Genomic DNA, 22,053 nt, shown 5'->3' on the forward strand with positions numbered 1-22,053 from the left:
GTTCAGGCATATCAAAATAATGTAGTATAGTCATGTCAGCATTGCTTTATTTTGTTCAGATCAAGAATTGTGCTATAAGGGAGAGGGAAAGGGCCCAAGGGTAATTCCGGAAGAACATCAAACAGCTCTGCTGATCACCATTTTACCACGCTTCTTAACGTGTCCTATTTTATATCCACCGCCCCCCCCCCCCCGCCCCCCCGGATAAATCTAAGGCGGGATAAAGGAATCTAGATTCCACAATTTGCAGCTTTGCCTGTTTCCCCTGATGTATTTCCCTGGAACGGGACTACTGCGCATGTAGCAGGTGCATATTTTGCTCCTCCATCTTGAAAAACATGTCATCCACAAGATACATTTTAACACAATAATACTGGCCGGTGTGTCAATGGTGCAGCGGATTGAGGATGCAGTGGGAGGATTGAGGTCAGGCCAGTGAGGCTGCAGCTTGCCTGCTTTACCAGCGCGGTCAAAGTCTAGTGCTCTCAGTCGCTGATGGATAACAAGCACAAGGCACATTCTGGGGGAGTCCACAGATCTCTGCGTTAATAAAGGAATTTCACCAGCATTGGGTGAGTCCAGGAAACAGTCCGATTGTTATATGTATATTTTTAAAAGGCACGCCACAAATGTGAGAGTGCCTGATGGTGAGGGGAACCATCGCCCTTGTCTTGTTGCTTCATGTTGTGCTGGTTCGCGATGCCCACAGCCTCTAGGCTCTGGCCGGTTGCTGCTTCATCTTCAGGAGGATTGTTGATAACAAAAGCGGCTGAAATCTGTGAGACGATGCAGAGTGCTCCCACCGCAGTTACAACTTTAATGTGCCTCTTCATAGATTGCAATGTAATGTTATACGTGTGTGTGTGCTGCACAACAAAATGTAATACATTAAATGTACATATTTATACTGCTTTTAAAATCTTTTGAATTTTGGAACATAAATATCATCATTTCCTGAAAATAAATACTGGATAGGTTCAGAGTATCGCTGAGACCTAACAGTTTGAACGGGGCATTTTTTTATAAAAATAATGAATGCGGTCTGAAGATTTCAGATCCAATAGTGGTTACGTGTGGCAGCAATATAATTTACTGTCCTGAGCTGTGGACTGTTGTAGTGTTAGGGCATTGATTTTGTACACACGCTCTGACGTGCAGACGCATATACACATGTTTAAATCTGCTTTGGCTCTATTTTATCATTCGCAAAATGGAGCTCCTGTAAAGGATTAATATTGATTGTTTTTCTTTCCCCTGTTCGAGATTAGGACTGGGTTACACCAATCCACTTAAGAATGGAGCTGATCAAGAAATTCCTCCTCTTTGCTATCTTCTGCTTTTGGATTGAACTGGGCTTGTCCAGCGATAAGTCTTCAAAGAAAGGAAAGTCAAAGAAGAAGCAGCATCTGTGTCCATCGTATGTTATCTTTCCTTCTTCATCTCTGTATTAAAATGGGTATTTGTGCTTTTTTAATTTAGGCACTTCTCAAGTAGTGATAGGCAGTGGTTTCAGGTGTGTTGAACTCTTTTCCAAATACCGTGCAGCTTTACTGCATAATGCAGGGAAAGTATGGAGTTTTTAAAGTTTATTTATTAGTGTCACAAGTAGGCTTACGCTACCACTGCAATGAAGCCACTGTGAAAATCCACTAGTCGCCACACTCCGGCACCTGTTTGGGTGCACTGAAGGAGAATTTAGCATGGCCAGTGCAGCTAACCAGCATGTCTTTTGGACTGTGGGAGGAAATCAGAGGAAACCTACGCTAACGGGGAGAATGTGCAGACTCTGTACAGCCAGGAATCAAACCTGGGTCCTTGGCGCTGTGAGGCAGCAGTGCTAACCACTGTGTCACCGTGTTGTTGGATGCTGTTGGATGATGACCATTTTTCGGGGCTTCTGTCTTCACTGAGAAATATTTAAATTTTTTTAATGCCACATTTTCTGTCATGAAGTCTCGGAGAAATAGTGCCAGGGTGATTATGTCGCGTGCTGTGTCCTTGATTACAAACAGGATTTCCTGATTTTTCATAAGCCCATTGTCTCTTTAGAAAGAGGTGCAAATAAAGTTGAAAAAAAGTCCCAGAAATATACCCTTGTGAAATCCCACAATGTTCCTTCAGTATCTTCCAAGAGAGAGAAAGCTAAAATGGGATAAAAATAGATATAAGTAGCCTGGGGTTGCTATGGCATTTTTAGATATAGTTCTTTTGGATCAATTTAACATAAGAACATAAGAACATAATTTCTACATATCAGGTGGATTTACGCTGTGTAAGGACCTGCGCTCCCCTTAACTTCTGCTCCCCCCCAACAATATCATGCCCCGACCCTGCCCACCCTCGTCCCAAAGTACACAAAGGCAGAAGTAACTAAAATACATAAGTTGATCACTGCTTTAGTGTTTTTTATCTTGTAAAAACACGCCCATATAATTAATTGCTGAATTGAAATCCAAGTTTTCTTCTTGTCACAGTGACAGTAAAGGTGGTGAATATTGTGATGTGTGTCTTGAGGGGAGCAAACATGGAACTTACTGATGAAAAACGAGATGGAAAAAGCAGCCAGTGACATCAGTGCAGCACAGGATGGGCAGGTTCAGTGCAGGAGCAAATATTCCAATCAACAAGACGCATACGCTGCCATTCAGTATATTTCAGAGTCTCATTCAGGTTCAGAAGTTAACTTCCTTAGTTCCTCTCACAAAATCAAAGAAATTCATGTAAGTCCAATGAGTCCAAGTCCAATATCAGTGGCTCTGTCTGCTGAACTCCATTCTTTGTCCTGGAGACTTTCTGAAGGTAATCATGATGTGGAGATGCCGGTGTTGGACTGAGGTAAACACAGTAAGAAATCTCACAACACCGGGTTAAAGTCCAACAGGTTTATTTGGTAACAAACACCACTAGCTTTCGGAACACTGCTCCTTCGTCAGGTGAGTGGGGAGTTCTGATCACAAACAGGGCATATAAAGGCACACACTCCAGACTGGAGACTGTCTGGAGACAATACACATCTCTTTAAGCTATGCGTAATGCTATCTCCACTCACATTGTCTGCACCTTTAAGACTTGGCTAACTGTAAAGACTCGCATTCTAATCAGTATTCTGTAAACTGAGCATGTGTCTTTATATGCCCTGTTTGTGATCAGAACTCCCCACTCACCTGACGAAGGAGCAGTGCTCCGAAAGCTCGTGTTGTTTGTTACCAAATAAACCTGTTGGACTTTAACCTGATGTTGTGAGACTTCTTACTGACTTTCTGAAGGCCAGTCTTGAGACTGATGGTGGTTAGAACCATCAGCATGTGACCAGCTGCAGCCATTAAATCAGACCCGTTCTTCAGGGTAGGTTTCTTCCCTCAGATCAACAGAAGAATCAGCAATATCTTGTAGCTCCATTGCCATTTCAAAGTGTACATCTTGTTCAACATTTGCATGTGGTGTAGTATCTCTGGAAAATGGCAAGTCTAAATGTTCCAATAACTTACCCATACTTTTGGTGGATGAATGTACGGTTTGCACATTGTTCAGTACTTCAAACTTTTTAAAGTAAAATGACTAATAGTCTTTTTGCCTAGTTTCATCCTCTTGCCTTGCCTTCAATCTTCTGTAGCTTTTGACTGATAGTTTTGCTTCATATTGCTCAAGATGAACTAATCTTGATTTTCATGAATTTTCTGAGAGAATAGGCTTTTGCATGGTTAATCCCGTGCTAATTTAAGCTCTGCAAAAATTGAATTCATCTTTTAGCTATGAAGCTGTGATTCTGGATTTCAGGCAACACTCAATTTACTCTTCTGCCCATTCCCTTTTCAGAAATTCTCTCTCCCTCCAAAATGCAAACCAACCCTCACACATTCTCCCTCCTTTGCAAGTCTGCAATTGTGGCTAACCTTCCCTCACAGACTCTCCTTCCCTGTCCCCCCACACTTCTTCCCCAGCCCCATCCGCTCACAGTCTCCTCCTCCCCTCCCCCCCACCATACTTTCCCATTCTCACAATCTCACTAACCTTATTCTCCTGGAGTTTTCAAGGCAGCCTCCTGCTTCACTCATCATGTCCTTATAAGGCATGATTTGGTGCCTCATTGTTCCTGCCCTCAGCCTGGATTGGGCTGAGTTATGCCTCACCTGCTCCCCTCACCTCTGACAAGCTGGTTCACCTTAGTTCATGGTTTTCACTTGCAATTTGCCAGCTATTGCTAGCTGGCCTGTCCTCACCCTGGGTCAAGAAACCTCTTTCTGCGAAAGTAAAAGATGGGATCTTCTGCCTCTGCATGCATGTCGCAATGTGCGGAACAGTCTGTTTCTCCCTCTAAGAGGACTTCACCAGAGTCTGATGTTGTTCTGCACTGCCGGCTGATAGGCACATTTGTATTTGTTGATGCAGGGCTTTCAGATTCTAATTGATGCCCACAGACATCGGCCAGTTCCCCCGATGCCATACCCCCCCATTGAGTTGTGTCCCTGTGCATGTGTACTGTGTGTTTCATTGTAAATCCACAAGTTTCTAACAATTGTTTGTGATGTCAGAAACCAGTTGGTGCAAATGTTGGAAAAACGCAAAGGGCCACATTGTAGTTTCCAAACATCTGATGCCTTTGTCCATCAGTTCCTTACAAGTGTACCTCAGTGGAATATATTTTTCACCAAATGGAGCAGCAGTGTTCCAACTTTGACCTCTGTGAGGGCTTCAGGGAAATACGATTTCACCCCTTTTCAGCTATGAGAATCTTCTGTGTCAAAGTGAATACAGCTTTGGAAGATAGCTTGTTACACGTATTCAGAACTGTCTGAAATAAATATCTCCATCCTGCCTAGTCCGCCTTCCATGATGACGTGATGTGGGTATGCCGGCGTTGGACTGGCGTAAACACAGTGAAAAGTCTGACAACACCAGGTTTTAGTCCAACCTATTTATTTGATAATATACTCACAAGCTTTCGGGTTAGTCCCTTTGTCAGGTGAATGGAGAGTTCTGGCCTCAGACAGAGCATATAAAGCACATGGGTTCATGTCGCACTATCTGTAACCCCCGTGACTTGCCTGGGTTTGCAAAACCTCACTTACTGTACTGTCTGGAGACAATACACATCTCTTTAAACTGTGATCAGTGCTCCTTCCACTCACATTATCAGCCACTTCAGGTCTTGAACAGCAGGTTAGGTGTAAGGATTCGCATTTTAATCAGTAATCTCTAAACTGTCTGTGCTTTATATGCTCTGTCTGAGGCCAGAACTCTCCATTCACCTGACGAAGGGACTAACCCGAAAGCTTGTGAGTATATTATCAAATAAATAGGTTGGATTAAAACCTGGTGTTGTCAGACTTTCCATGATGACAACAGTAACAAATGATACATGATGCTGCAATCCCACTGATTAAAATAACCTCATATCTTTAGGAAGCACAACTTGGACTTAGACTTGTATATTTCAAATAAAGGGTGCAATTTGTCCTTCGGGTGCATTGTGCCTACATAGCAGCATGATAAACTTTTACTTCTTTACTTTTTCCAAGAATGGAATTGTTAATTACAAGGGGGCACAGGTTCAAGGTGAGAGGGGGAAAGTTTAAGGGAGATGTATGGGGGACGTTTTTCATGCAGGGAATGCTGGAATGCACTGTCAGGAGAGGTGGTGGAAGCAGGCACTGTAGCAACATTTAAGAGGCATCTGGATGGGCACATGAATAGGGAGGGCATAGAGGGATATACACCGAGTAAGGGCAGAAGGTTTTTTTCTTTAGTTAGGGCAACATGATCGATGTAGTTTTGGAAGGCCGAAGGAGCTGTTCCTGTGCTGTACTTTCCTTTGTCCTTTGAACTTCTATTTGTGCATGAAAATCTTTTGGGCTCTACTGGTTTCAGTCTCCTGATGTGGATTCCAGATAGACGAAATTCAATCCTGGAACCACAACTTCATATAAACTAGCCCAGTAAATCATTAAACAGAGCTACACTTATCTTGTGCTTTTGTCACATCAGCAACTGTTCCTTTGGTAAACTTAATCACTGTGCTCAGAAATCCAGGGGATAGATATAAATGCCATTGAACAAAATCACTAGATTTTTTCCATTAATGAAGTTTAGGCCTGCCATGTATATTTTGTGATTTGCTGCCATGCAATCTGTGTATACTTTGAATATATGTTCATGCTGGTGGTTCCCTGCAGTAATATACTATCAGTTCATCTGACTGTGGACTTTTAGTTGTTTAAATCCAATATTCAAAAGATTAATCAGATTTCACTGATAATGAAGTATTAGAGCAAGAAATGTCTTCTAGAGAAAGATATTATGGATGATTGATTGCTACTGAGTACTAAATAAGCTCAGGTCAAGCCCCTCCCCGCCTCTGTCTCTTCCCTTCATTTCAGCTCTGCTCACCTCTCTTCCCCTCTGTTGACTCTGCTTTCCTGCTGTCGCAACCCCCCAGTGGTGTTCTCTCCACCTCTCCCTCCCTTCCCCCAACTTTGCTTAATGTCCCTCGTTCCCCAAGATTTGCTCAACCTCCATTCCCTCAGTGCCAAAATCCCTGATTCGCCAGTCCTTTCGATGTCGTACAAGAGCTGAGGATGCTGCCGGAGGAAGGAGTCACAGAGCTGGCTTGCAGGACTGGTGGGAGGAGGAGCAGTGAGCAAGGCCAGAGGATTTTGCGGAGTGGGGGCACGGTGAGCAGAGCCAATGTTCGTGTGGTGAGAAGAGCTGGTGTTGCTGGGCTAAGAGGAGGAACTTCAGTTGAGCAAGGAAGTGGAGGGAGAATGGGAAGCAGGATGAAAGGTGCCTGGAGCTGGGAGAGAAGGGTGCATGGAGAACTGGGTTCCAAAGAAGGTGTGGGATGGTATTGAGTGCAGCCAGTAATTCTGGGAATGGTTTAGGACTGTGCTCCTGAAGTAGGCTTTACACCTGTTAGGAGCAGCCCTAAATAAATCCATAACTGGACAATCAGCTGATGACAGGTCCTGGCAGGAACATCAGTGTGGCTTCAATGGAGTCATTTCTGTTGAACTGCAAGTTCCAGATTCTAGTGTAAGATGGTCCCCAGAACCTGTAGTGCTTTTGTGGACTTCAATTGTGTAAAATGTCTCAGCATTCACCACTGTTGGGACCACAAGATCGGGACCATTTAAAACAAAAATCTAGCCAGTGATATTTTTCCATAATTGACCCTATGTCGAGCATGGGAATGGTTAAACCTTAGTGAAGCAGTGTAGCTTGAATTTAAGGGATGAGGAGAAACAATATACACTTAAATGCATAGTTCTAAAGAGTGAATCATAGAAAGAATCATAGAAACCCTACAGTGCAGAAGGAGGTCATTCAGCCCATCAAAACTGAATCAACAACAATCCCACTCAGGCCTTATCCGCGTAACCCCAGATATTTACCCTGCTAATCCCTCTAACCTAGACATCCGGGACACAAAGGGGAAAATTAGCATGGCCAATCAACCTAACTCACTCATCTTTGGATTGTGGGAGGAAACCGGAGCATTCAGAGGAAACCCATGCAGACGCGGGGTGAATGTGCAAATTCTGCACAGAGAGGAATTGAACCCTGGTCCTTAGAGCTGTGAGGCAGCAGTGCTAACCACTGTGCCATTGTGCCACCCCAATTGTGCAGGGACAAAGGAACCTGGAGTTGTAAGTGTAAAGAACTTTGAAGGTGGCAGGACATAATGTAAGAGTCAGATCTTGGCTTTCATAAGTAGATACATTGAGTACAGAAACAGGGAAGTCATTCCAAACTTTTATAAAGCTTTGCTTATTCTACTAAGAGTATTATCTCCCAATTCTAGGCATCACACTTCCTTAAGGATGTGAGCGTCCTTGGTAGAGGGTAGAGGAGACTTACCAGGGATGGGGGGGTTTCAGCTACAAGGTTAGGTTGGGGAAGTTGGGGTTGTTCTCCATGAATCAAAAAAGATTGAAGGAAGATTTAGTAGAGGTGTGTAAAATAATGAAAAAGTAGACGAGAATTTATTCCCAATAGCTGACTGTACAATGACATGCAGACACTGATTTAAGGCTTTGGATAAGAGATTCACGGAGGATGTGAGGAAGAACCTCTTTAAGCAGCGAGTGATAATGAGCTGGAACTTATTGTCCGTGAGAGTGGTGGCAGCAGACATGATGGCCGGAAGTTTACCACTATGCCTGCCACGGGAATGGGAGCAGGCAAAGGTTGGAACATGGAAAGGTGTGTTGACCTTGGCCAGGATATATGGTTTCGGGATGAGTGAGGCAATAAAATCTTGTCCAGTCAGTCATTTCAAAAGAAAAATGTGATGGTCACCTGAGAGAAATAAACTTGCTGGTCAACATTGATAGACCAGGATACTGGGACTGAGTGGTTTGTTCTGTTTGAAGCCAGCATGAACGTGATGGGACAAATGGCCTCCTTCAGTGATGTAAATGTCCTTGCCTGCAAATACACTAACAATAGGTAAACAACATAGGAGCATTATTCCACAAAGTTCTTATTGCTGCTTTGCCTGACATTTGGGTTATTATGTGTCCGACTCTTTATATTTATTACAAGATGGAGAAATTCCTTTTTAAGATCTGGCTATTGAACCTAGATGTGGAGGATGCTGAAATGAATGTCTCTATTGAATCTATTCCATCTTTCACCATAGAATGCATGGCGACCGTAAATATTCCGCAGATTAATGTTCCACTGTACCCAGCTTGAATCTGCCTTGAGTGAACTTTGCAATTACTGTTAAATCGATCTCAGGTCAGTTGGTGAAGCATGTGTTGTGCCTGCCGCACAGTCTGTTTTAACCCTTATATGGTGGACAAATAACTGCAAGTTATTGTTAGTTCAACCAATATTTATTTAGACCCACACAATCAATAATCACCCACCCAACCAACCATAAGTTATTTTACAGAAAAATACTAGAATTCAAGTCCAATACGAGACCTTGACTTAACTTTGCGTGACTGGCAAGTACCCAAGCAGATACTGGCATTTATCTGTGTGTTGGTCTCAGTCGTCCTCTGCGTTGTCTGGTCCTTTGGTTTGCTCTGACACTCTGGCTTTGGTCGTCCTTCCTTCTCGGGTGTGCTGGCTCTCCCTGTGCTGGTTGTCGCTGGCGACGGTCACCGTTGTTGTAGCCAGTTCGTGAGGTCAGAGAGAGAGGGAGATTCTTGGTTGCGCGGCACCCTTTATACCCCATTGGGTTTCACACCCCTTTTGGCCATTGCCAATTAGTCGATCAGGACTTGATCACCCTGATTGATAAAGTCCACACCAACCTCTGGGTGTGTCCCCAACAGCCATGTCTGTACATGCTGGCGGCACGTAGAATACACACCTCTGTCCCAAATAAGGGGTTACAGCGCCCCTGTGTCTGGTAAACCACCCAGTTTGACCAGAAAGTTTCTTTTATCCTGGAGATGACCCACATCCTGTGTATTCACTCGTCTGGGTTGTAGCCTGTTTTAGGCTGCAGCCTGTCATTTTAGCTGTTGCCCAATTGTCCCAGAGTGCTTTACAAATCGCCATTTTAGATGGCCCGTTTAGCCACAGATGAAACAAGACACAAATCCTTTCTTGATAGTTGGTTTATTTGCAGAACGCAGCACTACATTTTTATTTTAATCATTTGTGGGACATGGGCAGCGCTGGCTGGCCAGCATTTATTGCCCTTCCCTAGCTGCCCTTGTTCAGAGGGTAGTTCATAATCAACCACATTGCTGTGGCCCTGGAGTCACATGTAGGCCAGACTAGGTAAGGATGGCAGATTTTCTTCCCTAAAGGACATTCGTAGACCAGATGGATTTTCCTGACAATCGACAATGGTTTCATGGTCATCAGTAGATTCTTAATTCCAGATGCTTTTTATTTCCACCATCTGCCATGGTGGGATTTGAACCCAGGTCCCCAGAACTTTAACTGAGTTTCTGAATTAATAGTTGAGCAGTAATATCACTAGGCCATCGCCTCCCCATATATCCTACCTACCAACACCCCAGAGTCCCAGAATTCCTTCTTATACTGTTTTAGATACAATTATTAAACAAAATAAACTAATTAACTCATTAATTTAAAGGGACACTGTAACAAAAATCAAAACTTTAAAGGAAACTCAACAAAATAAATTAAATGGGTGGCATGGTAGCACGGTGGTTAGCACAGCTGCTTCACAGCTGCAGGGACCTGAGTTTGATTCCTGGCTTGCATCTGCGTGTGTGGAGTTGCACATTCTCCTTGTGTCTGTGTTGGTTTCCTCTGGGTGCTCTGGTGTCCTCCCACAGTCCAAAGATGTGCGGGTTAGGTTGATTGGCCATGCTAAAATTGCCGTTAGTGTCCTGAGATGTGTAGGTTCGAGGGATTAGTGGGTAAATATGCAGGGAAATGGGGATAGGACCTGAGTGGGTGCAGACCCGATGGGCCAAATGGCCTCTTTCTGCACTGTAGGGTTTCTATGGTCTCTATCTATGAAAATAACATATTGAAGGGAGATGATACACTCCACCCTTGCATTGTCTCCAGTTGCAGATAGCCTCAAGCATATGGTGGATGCTGTTTGCTTCCTTTCTAAGGATACCCAGGCATGGATATAACCATGTTTTTCACTGCTAATAAAATCCTCAATGATGTTGGGTGGCATGGTAGCACAGTGGTTAGCACTGCTGCTTCACAGCTCCAGGGTCCTGGGTTCGATTCCCGGCTCAGGTCACTGTTTGTGTGGAGTTTGCACGTTCTCCTTGTGTCTGCATGGGTTTCCTCCGGGTACTCCGGTTTCTTCCCACAGTCCAAAGATGTGCAGGTTAGGTTGATTGGCCATGTTAAGAAGTTGCCCCTTAGTGTCCAGGCATGTGTAGCTTAGAGGGATTAGTGGGTATAGTATGTAGGGATATGGGGGTAGGGCCTGGGTGGGATTGTGTTTAGTGCCGACTCGATGGGCCAAAGGGCCTCTTTCTGCACTGTAGGGTTCTATGATTCAATGATAATCTGGCTGTTAATCAAACAATGAGGGTAAGGGAAAGGATGGACAGCGCGGCCAAGCATCTGTTGGTTTGACCAGTTAATAGCCACCTTGGCCGGGCCCAGGCACAGACCCATGAGGAGTCCCTCCAGTCACACATCATGGACTGAATGGCCTGTTTCTGCCAAAACTTTTCAATGGGCTCTTTTAAAATCTTATCAAATAGAATTAAAATAATATTATCACAGTTTGACAATGAGGATACAATTTTTTATTCTCTCACTGAACAAATTTATTGCAGAGGTTTCCAGCAAATCAGTAGAGGAATTGTAATTTTTCTTGCTGAGAAATAATTTTAATATCTAGTTGTAGTGGGGAAAAAGCTGTTTTGATAATTGGGTAGCCTGCACCTCAAAGATGGTTACATCAGTCAGTATCATTGGGTGTCTGAGAGAGTATAGCTGTGACCAAGAATCTTTTGGTTCACACATAGAGCGACTTGAGATGCTTTTCACTGCTAAGAAAATCCTCAATGTTCCTGATAATCTGGCTGTTAATCAAGCAGTGAGGGTAAGGGAAAGGGCCTTAATTTCTGATTGAAGCAGGTTCAGGAGTGTCTGAAATAATCAAGGATTAGTTTGCCCCTGCAGAGTCAATAGCTGCTGTTGGATGTTTTGTGTTTGAGCAGTACGAAAGTCCCAAACTACTGCAGAAATTATCGGCTTGGACCAGAGATCAGTTATCCGGTGATGGCATTGAAGGCTTGATTGTGGTTTTGAAAAACTATCCACGCATTGTAATTTTGGGGACTTTCAAGAGAGAGCATTGTGGAACAGATTTATGTGCCATTTAAGACGTGAATGCACTTGCAATAAGTTGCTGGCATTGCCTATGTTAACTTTTGAAATATTGCACCAAACAACATTGTCCATGACATGGTAGAATGTAATGATGTGGAGATGCCAGTGTTGGACTTGGGTAAACACAGTAAGTCTCACAACACCAGAACCTTCCACACATCTGACGAAGGAACAGTGTTTCCGAAAGCTTGTGGGTTTACTATCAAATAAACTGGTTGGACTTTAACCTGGTGCTGTGAGACTTCTTACCATGGTAGAATGTAAGTCAGAGAAGTCAGAGGTAATGGCCTTTGGTCATCTGATAAAGCAAATAAGCTGCAGCTGAGTAAGCAGAAAGTGCTAATGACAGCAGTTAATAGTAACAGAGTTACTGAAAAGCCCTGCTATTGGTACTTAGAAGAGGCAACCCCCGAAAGTTAGGGGCATTTACTACAAAATAAACCCATTGGACTTTAACCTGGTATTCTGAGACTGCTTATTGGTACTTAGGCCAACATTAAGCGCAGGGTTGTCCATTCCAGAAGACAGAGTGCTACAACTGGAAAAGAAGGATCTAAAGCATGTCAAAAGAATGTGAATGGAAAAACTGCTAGCTGGAGGAAATAGCAGTTGCTGCACACAGTTATTGAACAGCACGAGTTCAATGTGGTGTTGGTTATGACCAAAAGATCTGAAGTGCGAACATGCCCAGTAGAAATTTGCTGGGCATTGGAGTCCAAGTAGCATTGGATGGTTGTAGCAATCTGGTCAAGGCTAGTCTTGCATCATTAACATACTTTATTTACAAAGTGAATAAAGCACTGCTTCTGTGGCTACAGTACACACATCAAGCTTAGGAATCTTCTGGTTCCCAGCTCGAGTAGAGACAGCTGCTTTTAAACTCTTGTTATTTCTTTCTTATTAGGTGAGCTTTCACTTGCTCAGAAGGAGAGCTCATATTCCACGAGGCCCATGGGCAACTCTATTCAGCCCAACCGCTGCAGGAAGGTATTTTCTGCAGCTTGCATTTGTCCTGAGTCGGTTGAAGGTGGGCATGGTTTTGAGGGAGTGAATTGAATTGGAGACCTTCATTTTCAGAGGGAGTGCTGCAGTGCCACTGATGCAGGTTTTTGCTGAGGCCCTGCTTCAGCTGGGGCACTGGTCACTTCCACTTCCAGCTCAGAATCAATGTCCTCATCACCCAGAGAGACAGGCATAGGGTCAGCTTCAAGTCATGGCTCAGTACTGGAGTGGTTGTCCCAATGATTTATAATGAGGTCTGTATTGACACAGGTTTTCAACTCCAGAGATGGCCCAGGTGTTTTCTGACTTTGCCCTGCACTTTTACTTCATAAGCACATGCTCTGGTTTTTCCGTTACGATCCCAGGGACCCAATGCGGAAGATCCTCACGTGAATTGGGTTGCCGGTTTTGAACATTCTTTCTGTCTTTACAGAATCATCACTTTTCTTCTGGTTCTCTTGTTGGAACTCCACCGCCCATGTCAGGTTTGGGAACAGTAGGCTAAGTCTTGTCCGAAGCCTCCATCACATTAACAATCCTGCCGAGGCAATTCCTGGCATTATATGAGGGATAGACCTGTAGTCAAATAAAAAATGCGCCGGTCTGGTCTCTACAGATGCCACAGGCTGCTTCTTCATGGCAAGCTTAAAAGCCTGCACCACCCATTCAGCTAACCCTTCTAATGATAGGTGATAGGGTGTTGTCCTATTGTGTTTAATTCCATTGGAAAGCATGAAATACTGGAACTTGATGCTAGTAAAGGCAGTGTCATTGTCAGAAACCAGGCCTTTAGGTATCCTATACATGCAGAAACGTTGTTGTAGTTTCTCAGTTGTAGCATGAGAGGTGGTGGAGCTTATGCAATGTATCTCTAACCATTTGGAATGTGGGTTCAGCATAATTAAGAACATGGAATGCAAAAAATGGCTGGCAAAGTCTATGTGCACTTGCACTCAGGGCCTACCAGGCCAGTCCTGGGAGGCTGAACAGAGAAGATTTTGATTCTCTTGGCACGGTTCACACTGTCAGTAATATCTGTATCAAGACCGGGCCACCATACGTAGTTCCTGGCTAGCATTTTCATCTTCAAAATCCCAGGGTGGCCATGGTTTAATTCCTTAAGTATTGGATATCACCCTGGGTGAGGGATGATTATGTAGGAACCCCATAAGATGATACCATCCTCAACACTTTCCTCATCTTTCTTTGTCAGATGAGGTCTGTCCTGTGAACCCCCATGTAATATTACATGTACTAATTTAGATAGTCCTTTTGTGACCAGGCCTTGATTTGCCTTGTGGACCCCAGCAGGAGGTCCAAACAATTGAGGGTCAACATGACCTCTTGCACAGCTTGTAATGAAGCTGAGTTTGTGGGCAGCAGGTGATTTAGTGCATCAGCATTATATATCCCGGGCCTAGGGCGGTGCTCCAGAAGGTATTCATAACCTGCCAGAAACAGGTCCATACACTGTATCCAGGTGGAGGCAATGGGTGGTGGTGGTGGTGAGGGCGGGGGGGTGGGGGGGACTGTGGGGGCGGGGGTGTGGGAGGGCGGGGAGAGGACTGCATTGTCTTCTTTAAAAAATCCCAGCAGTGGTTTGTGATCAGTTGCTACAATGAAGCATCGACAGTAGACATATTGCTGCAACTTTTTAATGTCAAAGACAACTGCCAATCCCTCTTTCTCTGTTCAGCATTCTACAGGATCCTAGATGTGTCTGCAATAGGCTTTTCAGTTACACCTTTCCAGCGGTGCGCCAGAATCGCCCTACATCTAACGGGAAGCATCGCGTGTCAGGATGAGGTCCTTTTTTGGGGTCAAAATGGGCCAATACATTGGAGGACTAAGGTTTCTGTTTAATGCTGTTGAAAGCCTTCATCTTTAGTGTCCCCGAGACCAGCTTTGATATTTCAGTATTAGGGCATGCTGGGCGGGGGGTAGTAAGGAAGCCAAATACAGAATAAATTTGCCATAATCATTCACTAACTCCAGAAAGGATTTCAATTCCATGGAGTTCCTTGGAGCTGGCACCTCCTTGTCCTCCAGCAGATGAAGTCCCTTGCCACCCACCCGATAGTCTAAATAGGTGTTGGCACTTGCTTTGGAAGGCACATATTTCCATTTTCAGGCACACTCTGAGCTTTGAGAATCACCATAATACCCTTTCCAGGTTTGCTAAGCGTTCTGTGACTAAAGCATCATCCAGGTATGACACTGCCAGAGGTAACCCCCAGAGTATGGTTTTTTTTTGTTCATTTGTGGGACATGAATGTCGCTGGCTGGCCAGCTTTTATTGCCCGTCTCTCGTTGCCCTGTGGTAAGCTGCCTTTTTGAAACGCTATAGTTCATGTGACCCACAATGCTGTTAGGGAGGTAATTCTAGGATTTTGACCCAGCAACTGTGAAGGAATGGTGGTATATTCCCAAGTCAGGGTGGTGAGTGATTTGGAGGGAAACTTGCAGGTGGTGGTGTTCCCATGTATCTGCTGTCCTTGTCCTTCTGGGATAGAAGTGGTCATGGGTTTGGAAAGTGCTGTCTAAGGATTTTTGGTGAATTTCTGTGATTCTCCATGACCCATTGAAAAATGTGCACGCAGACAAGACCTCAAAGGACAGGCGCGTGTACTCACACAGGCGTTTGTGGATATTAATTGTCGCATATTTCCAGGAACGCTCATCTTATTCAAGTTGGAGACATGCATGGCATGTCCAGCTTCGGAAATGTTTGGCCATCAGTTAACCTGGCACATGGTCTTCAATCCAGCGCAATGGGGTATCTATCAAGTTTTAGAAACCCAATTGACAGTAAGCTTATAGTCTCCACAAAGCTGGACCGACTTATCCAGCTTGAGGAGAGGAACAACAGGTGTGGCCCATTCTGCAAATTGTATGAATCTTATGTCTAGCTTTTCCAGGCATTCCAGTTCGGACTCTACTTTTTCCAATCGGGAGTATGCAACTGGTCTCACTGTAAGATACTTAGGTGTAGCATCAGGGTTGACATAGATCTTAGCTTTAACACCCCTTATTTTTCCAAGTCCTTCCTGGAAAACCTTGGGGGTACTTACTGATGACTTTGTACAGTGCCCCTGTGCCCAGCCTCAGCATCCCCACGAGCTCAGTCTGATGTGCTGGAGCCAAAAAGAGTGACTAGGGTAAGATTACGGACGGTCAAGGACAGTAGTGGGAAGTTGTGCGCGGAGTCCACAGAGATAGGAGAGGCACCAAATGCACATTTTTCGTCGGTATTCACACAGGAAAAAGAGATGTTGTCGAGGAGAATACTGAGATACAGGCTACTAGACTAGACGGGATTGAGGTTCATAAGGAGGAGGTGTTAGCAATTCTGGAAAGTGTGAAAATAGATAAGCCCCCTGGGCTGGATGGGATTTATCCTAGGATTCTCTGGGAGGCTAGGGAGGAGATTGCAGAGCCTTTGGCTTTGATCTTTAGGTCATCATTGTCTACAGGAATAGTGCCAGAAGAATGGAGGATAGCAAATGTTATCCCCTTGTTCAAGAAGGGGAGTAGAGACAACCCTGGTATTTATAGACCAGTGAGTCTTACTTCTGTTCTGGGCAAAGTTTTGGAAAGAATTATAAGACATAGGATTTATAATCATGTAGAAAGGAGTAATTTGATGAGGGATAGTCAGCACAGTTTTGTGAAGGGTAGGTTGTGCCTCACAAACCTTATTGAGTTCTTTGAGAAGGTGACGAAAAAGGTGGATGAGGGTAAAGCAGTTGATGTGGCGTATATGGATTTCAGTAAAGTGTTGAGGGTGATTTAACGGTTTGGATCAGAAATTGGCTAGCTGTAAGAACTCTCCGTTCACCTGACGAAGAGGCAGTCCCCTCGAAAGCTTGTGAGTTTACTATCAAATAAATCGGTTGGACCAAAACCTGGTGTTGTCAGACTTTTTACTAGCTGTAAGAAGACAGAGGGTGGTGGTTGATGGGAAATGTTCATCCTGGAGTTCAATTATTCGTGGTGTACCGCAGGGATCTGTTTTGGGGCTACTGCTGTTTGTCATTTTAATAAATGACTTGGATGAGGGCGTAGAAGGATGGGTTAGTAAATATGCAGATGGTACTAAAGTCAGTGGAGTTGTGGACAGTGTGGAAGGATGTTGCAGGTTACAGAGGGACGTAGGTAAGCTGTAGAGCTGGGCTGAGAGGTGGCAGATGGAATTTAATGCGGAAAAGTGAAGTGATTCACTTTGGAAGGAGTAACAGGAATACAGAGTACTGGACTAATGGTAAGTTACTTGGTAGTGTGGATGAGCAGAGAGATCTTGGTGTCCATGTGCATAGATCCCTGAAAGTTGGCACCCAGGTTAATAGGGCTGTTAAGAAGGCGTACCGTGTGTTAGCTTTTATTGGTAGAGGGATTGAGTTTTGGAGCCATGAGGTCATGTTGCAGCTGTACAAAACTCTGATGCGGCCGCACTTGGAGTATTGCGTACAGTTCTGTTCGCTGCATTATAGGAAGGATGTGGAAGCATTGGAAAGGGTGCAGAGGAGATTTACCAGGATGTTGCCTGGTATGGTGGGAAGGTCTTATGAAGAAAGGCTGAAGAACTTGAGGCTGCTTTTGTTAGAGATGAGAAGGTTAAGAAGTGACTTAATAGTGGCATATAAGATGATCAGAGGATTAGATAGGGTGGACAGTGAGAGCCTTATTCCTTGGATGGAGATGGCTAGCACGAGGGGACATAGCTTTAAATTGAGGGGTGATAGATTAAGGACAGATGTCAGAGGTAGGTTCTTTGCTCAGAAAGTAGTAAGGCGTGGAGTGCCCTACCTGCAACAGTAGTGGACTCACCAACTTTAAAGGCATTTAAATGGTCTTTAGATAAGCATATGAATGATATTGGAATAGTGTAGGTTAGATGGGCTTTAGATTGGTTTCACAGGTCGGCGCAACATCGAGGGGCAAAGGGCTTGTACTGCACTCTAATGTTCTATGTTCTATGTTCTATAAGGCTAAGTCCTTGTCCCCGTACAATGATGAGTGGAAGTTGAGCTGACTGCTGCCTGTAAGTCACTAGGGTTGCTATGGTAGTGCCTTCTATCTGCAGTGGTTCCCCTATGTAGGTGGCCAGCCTGACCTTTGTGTTTTCTAAGCTCAGGATTTGAATACCAATCTGGAGCTGTTTATGGGCTTGCTCCCCAATAATAGAACATAGAACATAGAACACTACAGCACAAACAGGCCCTTCGGCCCATGAGTTGCGCCGAACACGTCAACACCTACCAATCTATAGACCTATCTATAACCCCCAATCCCATTAAACCCCATATACTCATCCAGAAGTCTTTTAAAAGACCCCAGCGAGTTCACCTCCACCACCACTGATGGCAGCCGATTCCATTCACTCACCACCCTCTGAGTGAAAAACTTACCCCTAACATCACTTCTGTACTTTCCTCCCCGCACCTTAAATCTGTGTCCTCTCGTAGCGACCATTTCAACCCGGGGAAATAGCCTCTGAGAATCCACCCTATCTATTCCTCTCAACATTTTATAAACTTGTATCAGGTCGCCTCTCAACCTTCGTCTCTCCAGGGAAAAGAGTCCCAGCTCCCTCAACCTAACTTCATAAGGCATGCCTCCCAATCCAGGCAACATCCTTGTAAATCTCCTCTGTACCCTTTCAACAGCTTCTACGTCTTTCCTATAGTGAGGCGACCAGAACTGCGCACAGTACTCCAAATGAGGCCTGACAAGGGTCTTATAAAGTTGCAGCATTACCTCCCGACTCCTAAACTCAATCCCTCGATTAATGAAGGCCAGTACACCATACGCCTTCTTGACCACATCCTCCACCTGCGAGGCCGATTTAAGAGTCCTGTGGACCCGGACCCCAAGATCCTTCTGCTCTTCAACACTACTAAGACTCTTGCCCTTGATAGTGTACTCGTTCATCCCGTTGGTTCTGCCAAAATGGACGACTACACATTTATCACTACAATTTACACATTTATAATGGAGGCAGCGATCCCCATATCCACTTCCATTTTAATGTGTGGCCATTTACTAACAACTCCACCATTAAGTGGGGCAACCTTCGACATGGAGATGTAATTTAATTGTATTGTCCCTGTTTGTGGTAATGGGCATTACTGCAAGGTATGATCTGGATGTCTCCCTCATCTCCCTCAATATCATGAGCCTGGAAGAAGTAATGTATCACCCTGTGTATTGGGCTCAGCTTTCCATGCTTGCATCATTGGCTTTAAATTTATCAAAAAGAAGCATTCTTACCAGAGGATTACCTGTCTTGATAATGAAGGTTGTCCGGTAGGAAGAAAATGTTACTCCTCATCACCAAGGCCAGTCTTCCATCACTAACATTCTTTATTTACATAGGGAATAAAGCACTGCTTGTGCAGCTACTGTGCACAGGTCAAGCACTTTAGCTGCCAGCCTGAGTAGGGACAGCTGGTTTTAAACTCCTGCTGTTCCTTTCCTATTGAGTGAGCCTCCACTCAATCAATAGAGAGCTCGTATTCTATGAGAACCACGTTAATGATCGCCTATGGCTGTCATAACGGTGGAGCTGCAGTAAACATGGAGTTCGACATGGGTGCATCAGTTAGTGTGATTCCTGAATTGCTAAAATTTGGGTCAGCATCAATTGGGGAAATTACACATAAAATTATGGTGGAGAGAAAATCCCTACAAAGGTAAAGATGTCAGTGCCAATCACATATCAGTATCAACGTGCAAAGTTACCCATCATTGTAGTGGAAAGCCTGCCTTATTAAGAAGAAACTGGTTGGAGTTCAGTTTGAATGAGCTCTTTCAAGTAGAAGTGAAATTCACAATGCAAGACAACACAATTGCAAAATACCCTAAGGTGCTTACTGTAACTAGCAAATGGATTCAACAATATATGTCCAGTTTTTAGTTCCAGAGAAATGCTCAGCCAACTCAATGTAGGCCTCATCCAATACTCTACGCTGTAAAAGAGAAAATACAGCAAGAACTAAAAAGACTTAAGACGGAGAACAAATATAATATTTGAATAATTCCAACAGCGGTGGTACCAAAGTCAGATGGTGATGTAGGAATATGTGGAGGATTGTAAGGTAATGATAAATCCAAACCTGGAATGTAATCCACTCTATACTTTGTCAAATAAGGAAGATCTGTTCAAATGTTGTCAGGAGGCCAGATTTTTTTCAAATTTGGACTATCTGCAATTTGAGTTAGATGACGAGTCTAAACCATATTTGACTATTAATACGCACAGGAGTCTACTTCAGTTTCATAGGCTGCGATTTGGTGCTTCTTCAACCCCTGGAATTTTCCAAAAGGAGCTAAGCCAAATTTTGAAAGGAGTTCAGGAATAGTGTGGATGACATAGTTATTTGAATGTTAAGCAAGCAGACTCATGATGATAAACTGAATGAGATGCTTTGACATTCAGAAGAGCGTGGAGTATAGGCAAAGGCACACAAATGTGAAATGTTTCAAAACTCTGAGGAGCATTTGGGTTATGCAGTAGACAGAGGTGGGTTACATTGACCGAGATTAAGATTCAAGCAATAAAAAATGTGCCCTCAATATCCCTGAGCTCAATTTTTTTTTGGGCTGAGTGAACTAGTACGGCAAATTTGGAAACTTGATTACATCTATTAAATGAACTGTTGAGGACAGGTGTTCCATGAAATTGGACAAGGGAGTGTGACAAAGCATTCCAATTTTGTTAAAGTAAGATGTTAGCTGGTATGATGTCTTCAAAAAGATTGAGCTAGAATGTGATGCCTTTCCAAATGGAGCAGGTGCTGTGAAATCTCATGTGTTAGATAATAGTGAGGAGAGACTAATGCTTTTGTTTCACACACCTTCAGTGCCGGTGAGCAGAATTCAGATTAAAATGTGAAGCATTGTCTTGATTTTTGGAGTAAGAAGATTTTACAAATACTTGTATGGTTGTGGCCAGCCCCATGAGCCCCACAATGCTGCCCCTCTGACCACCACCACCCCCCCCACACCGATGGCCCAATCGCTGGTTCCACCACCCCCCCCACCCCCAAATATGTCCAGGCCAACCTCGACCCTCCATCTTCAAATCACCTTGATATTCCCCCTTCAACTATCGCAGAGACATACAGATGTCTCTGCAAACATACCTTCCCAGAGTGCAGTGGTCCCATAATCAATGGCATTCTCCTGATGCACACCGTGGTTACTATCTCCTACCATGCTTGGGTGGCAACACATGAATGTTTCTCCTTCCTCTTGGTTAGGATATTTCTCTGAGATATTGAGCCTTGATATTGGCCCAGGCTGTCTAGATCCTGCGATCTGTCCTGGACATTCTGACATGGTTCTCCTCTGTGACATTCTGGCAAGAAAATGAAGAAAACACATGAATAAGTGATGTTTCTCACCTGTGTTCATTCACAGACAGGCGCTAGATTATCTAGTTGAACACAAATGGACACTGCAGTGTGAATACTGTGCGGTATCTGTTGTGTGTATGCCAACATAACAAGGTGCGTTCCTGAGCTCATAGACCTCCTACTGGCTTGCACCCTCTGAGTCATTCATCTGTGATGACAGTATGTCACTTTGAGGTTAATGGAAAAGGCACAATTGAATGCACACACCTGGATATATGGGAAATAGAAGGATAAATAGAAGGGCATATCTCCTGTGTGTGCAGTCAATAATACATCTCCTGGGACATTATGTTGATCTCAGTAAATGCAGAGTGTCGGGACTTACAGGAATGACCAAGACACAGCCATCTGCATGGCTGGGTGTTTGTGAAGCTTTGCCAGCTTTAGGTGACTGCTGTGTGGCCCTTCATTAGACAACATCCAATAGGCAGTATTAAAGTGTGTCATTTCCTACGGGCCACCTCTTCCAGTGTAACTCAGCAGTTGACCAATAATTGCTGTTCATATTCACTTGACTGCTAACACAAAGTCAAGAAGGTATGAAACCAAATGAACAATGCAGCATCAACTTAGGTACCAGGAATGAGAATGGCAAAATCGATTCCTTAATAACATCTGGGGCCTGTGTCAAAATTGGGAGAGCTATCTCACAGACTAGACCAAGCAACAGTGTAACATAGCCATACTCACAGAATCACACCTTACAGACAATGCTCCATACCTAAGTATGTCCTGTTTCACCATCAGGGCAGACCCAGCAGAGGTGGTGGCACAGTGGTATATAGTTGAGGGGGGAGTTGCGTTGGGAGTTCTCAACATCGGCTCTGGACCCCTG

At 44.1% G+C, this 22,053-nt stretch overlaps 1 protein-coding gene across 1 annotated transcript in view; it reads left to right on the top strand.

Moving 5' to 3' along the window:
• The first annotated feature begins 231 nt into the window (after positions 1-231).
• glrbb (glycine receptor, beta b) overlaps positions 232-22,053 on the top strand; it is a 215,513-nt gene continuing 193,691 nt past the window's right edge. Inside the window, exons 1-2 of the mRNA XM_080199669.1 lie at positions 232-572; positions 1,269-1,417. Coding sequence (XP_080055795.1) covers positions 1,296-1,417 — 122 coding nt within the window. The 5' untranslated portion in view covers positions 232-572; positions 1,269-1,295. The remainder of the gene's footprint in view (positions 573-1,268; positions 1,418-22,053) is intronic.

The sequence above is a fragment of the Carcharhinus amblyrhynchos genome, chromosome 1 (genome assembly GCF_965287045.1).
Source record: "Carcharhinus amblyrhynchos chromosome 1, sCarAmb.v2.hapA, whole genome shotgun sequence".
In the NCBI taxonomy this organism is placed as follows: domain Eukaryota; kingdom Metazoa; phylum Chordata; class Chondrichthyes; order Carcharhiniformes; family Carcharhinidae; genus Carcharhinus; species Carcharhinus amblyrhynchos.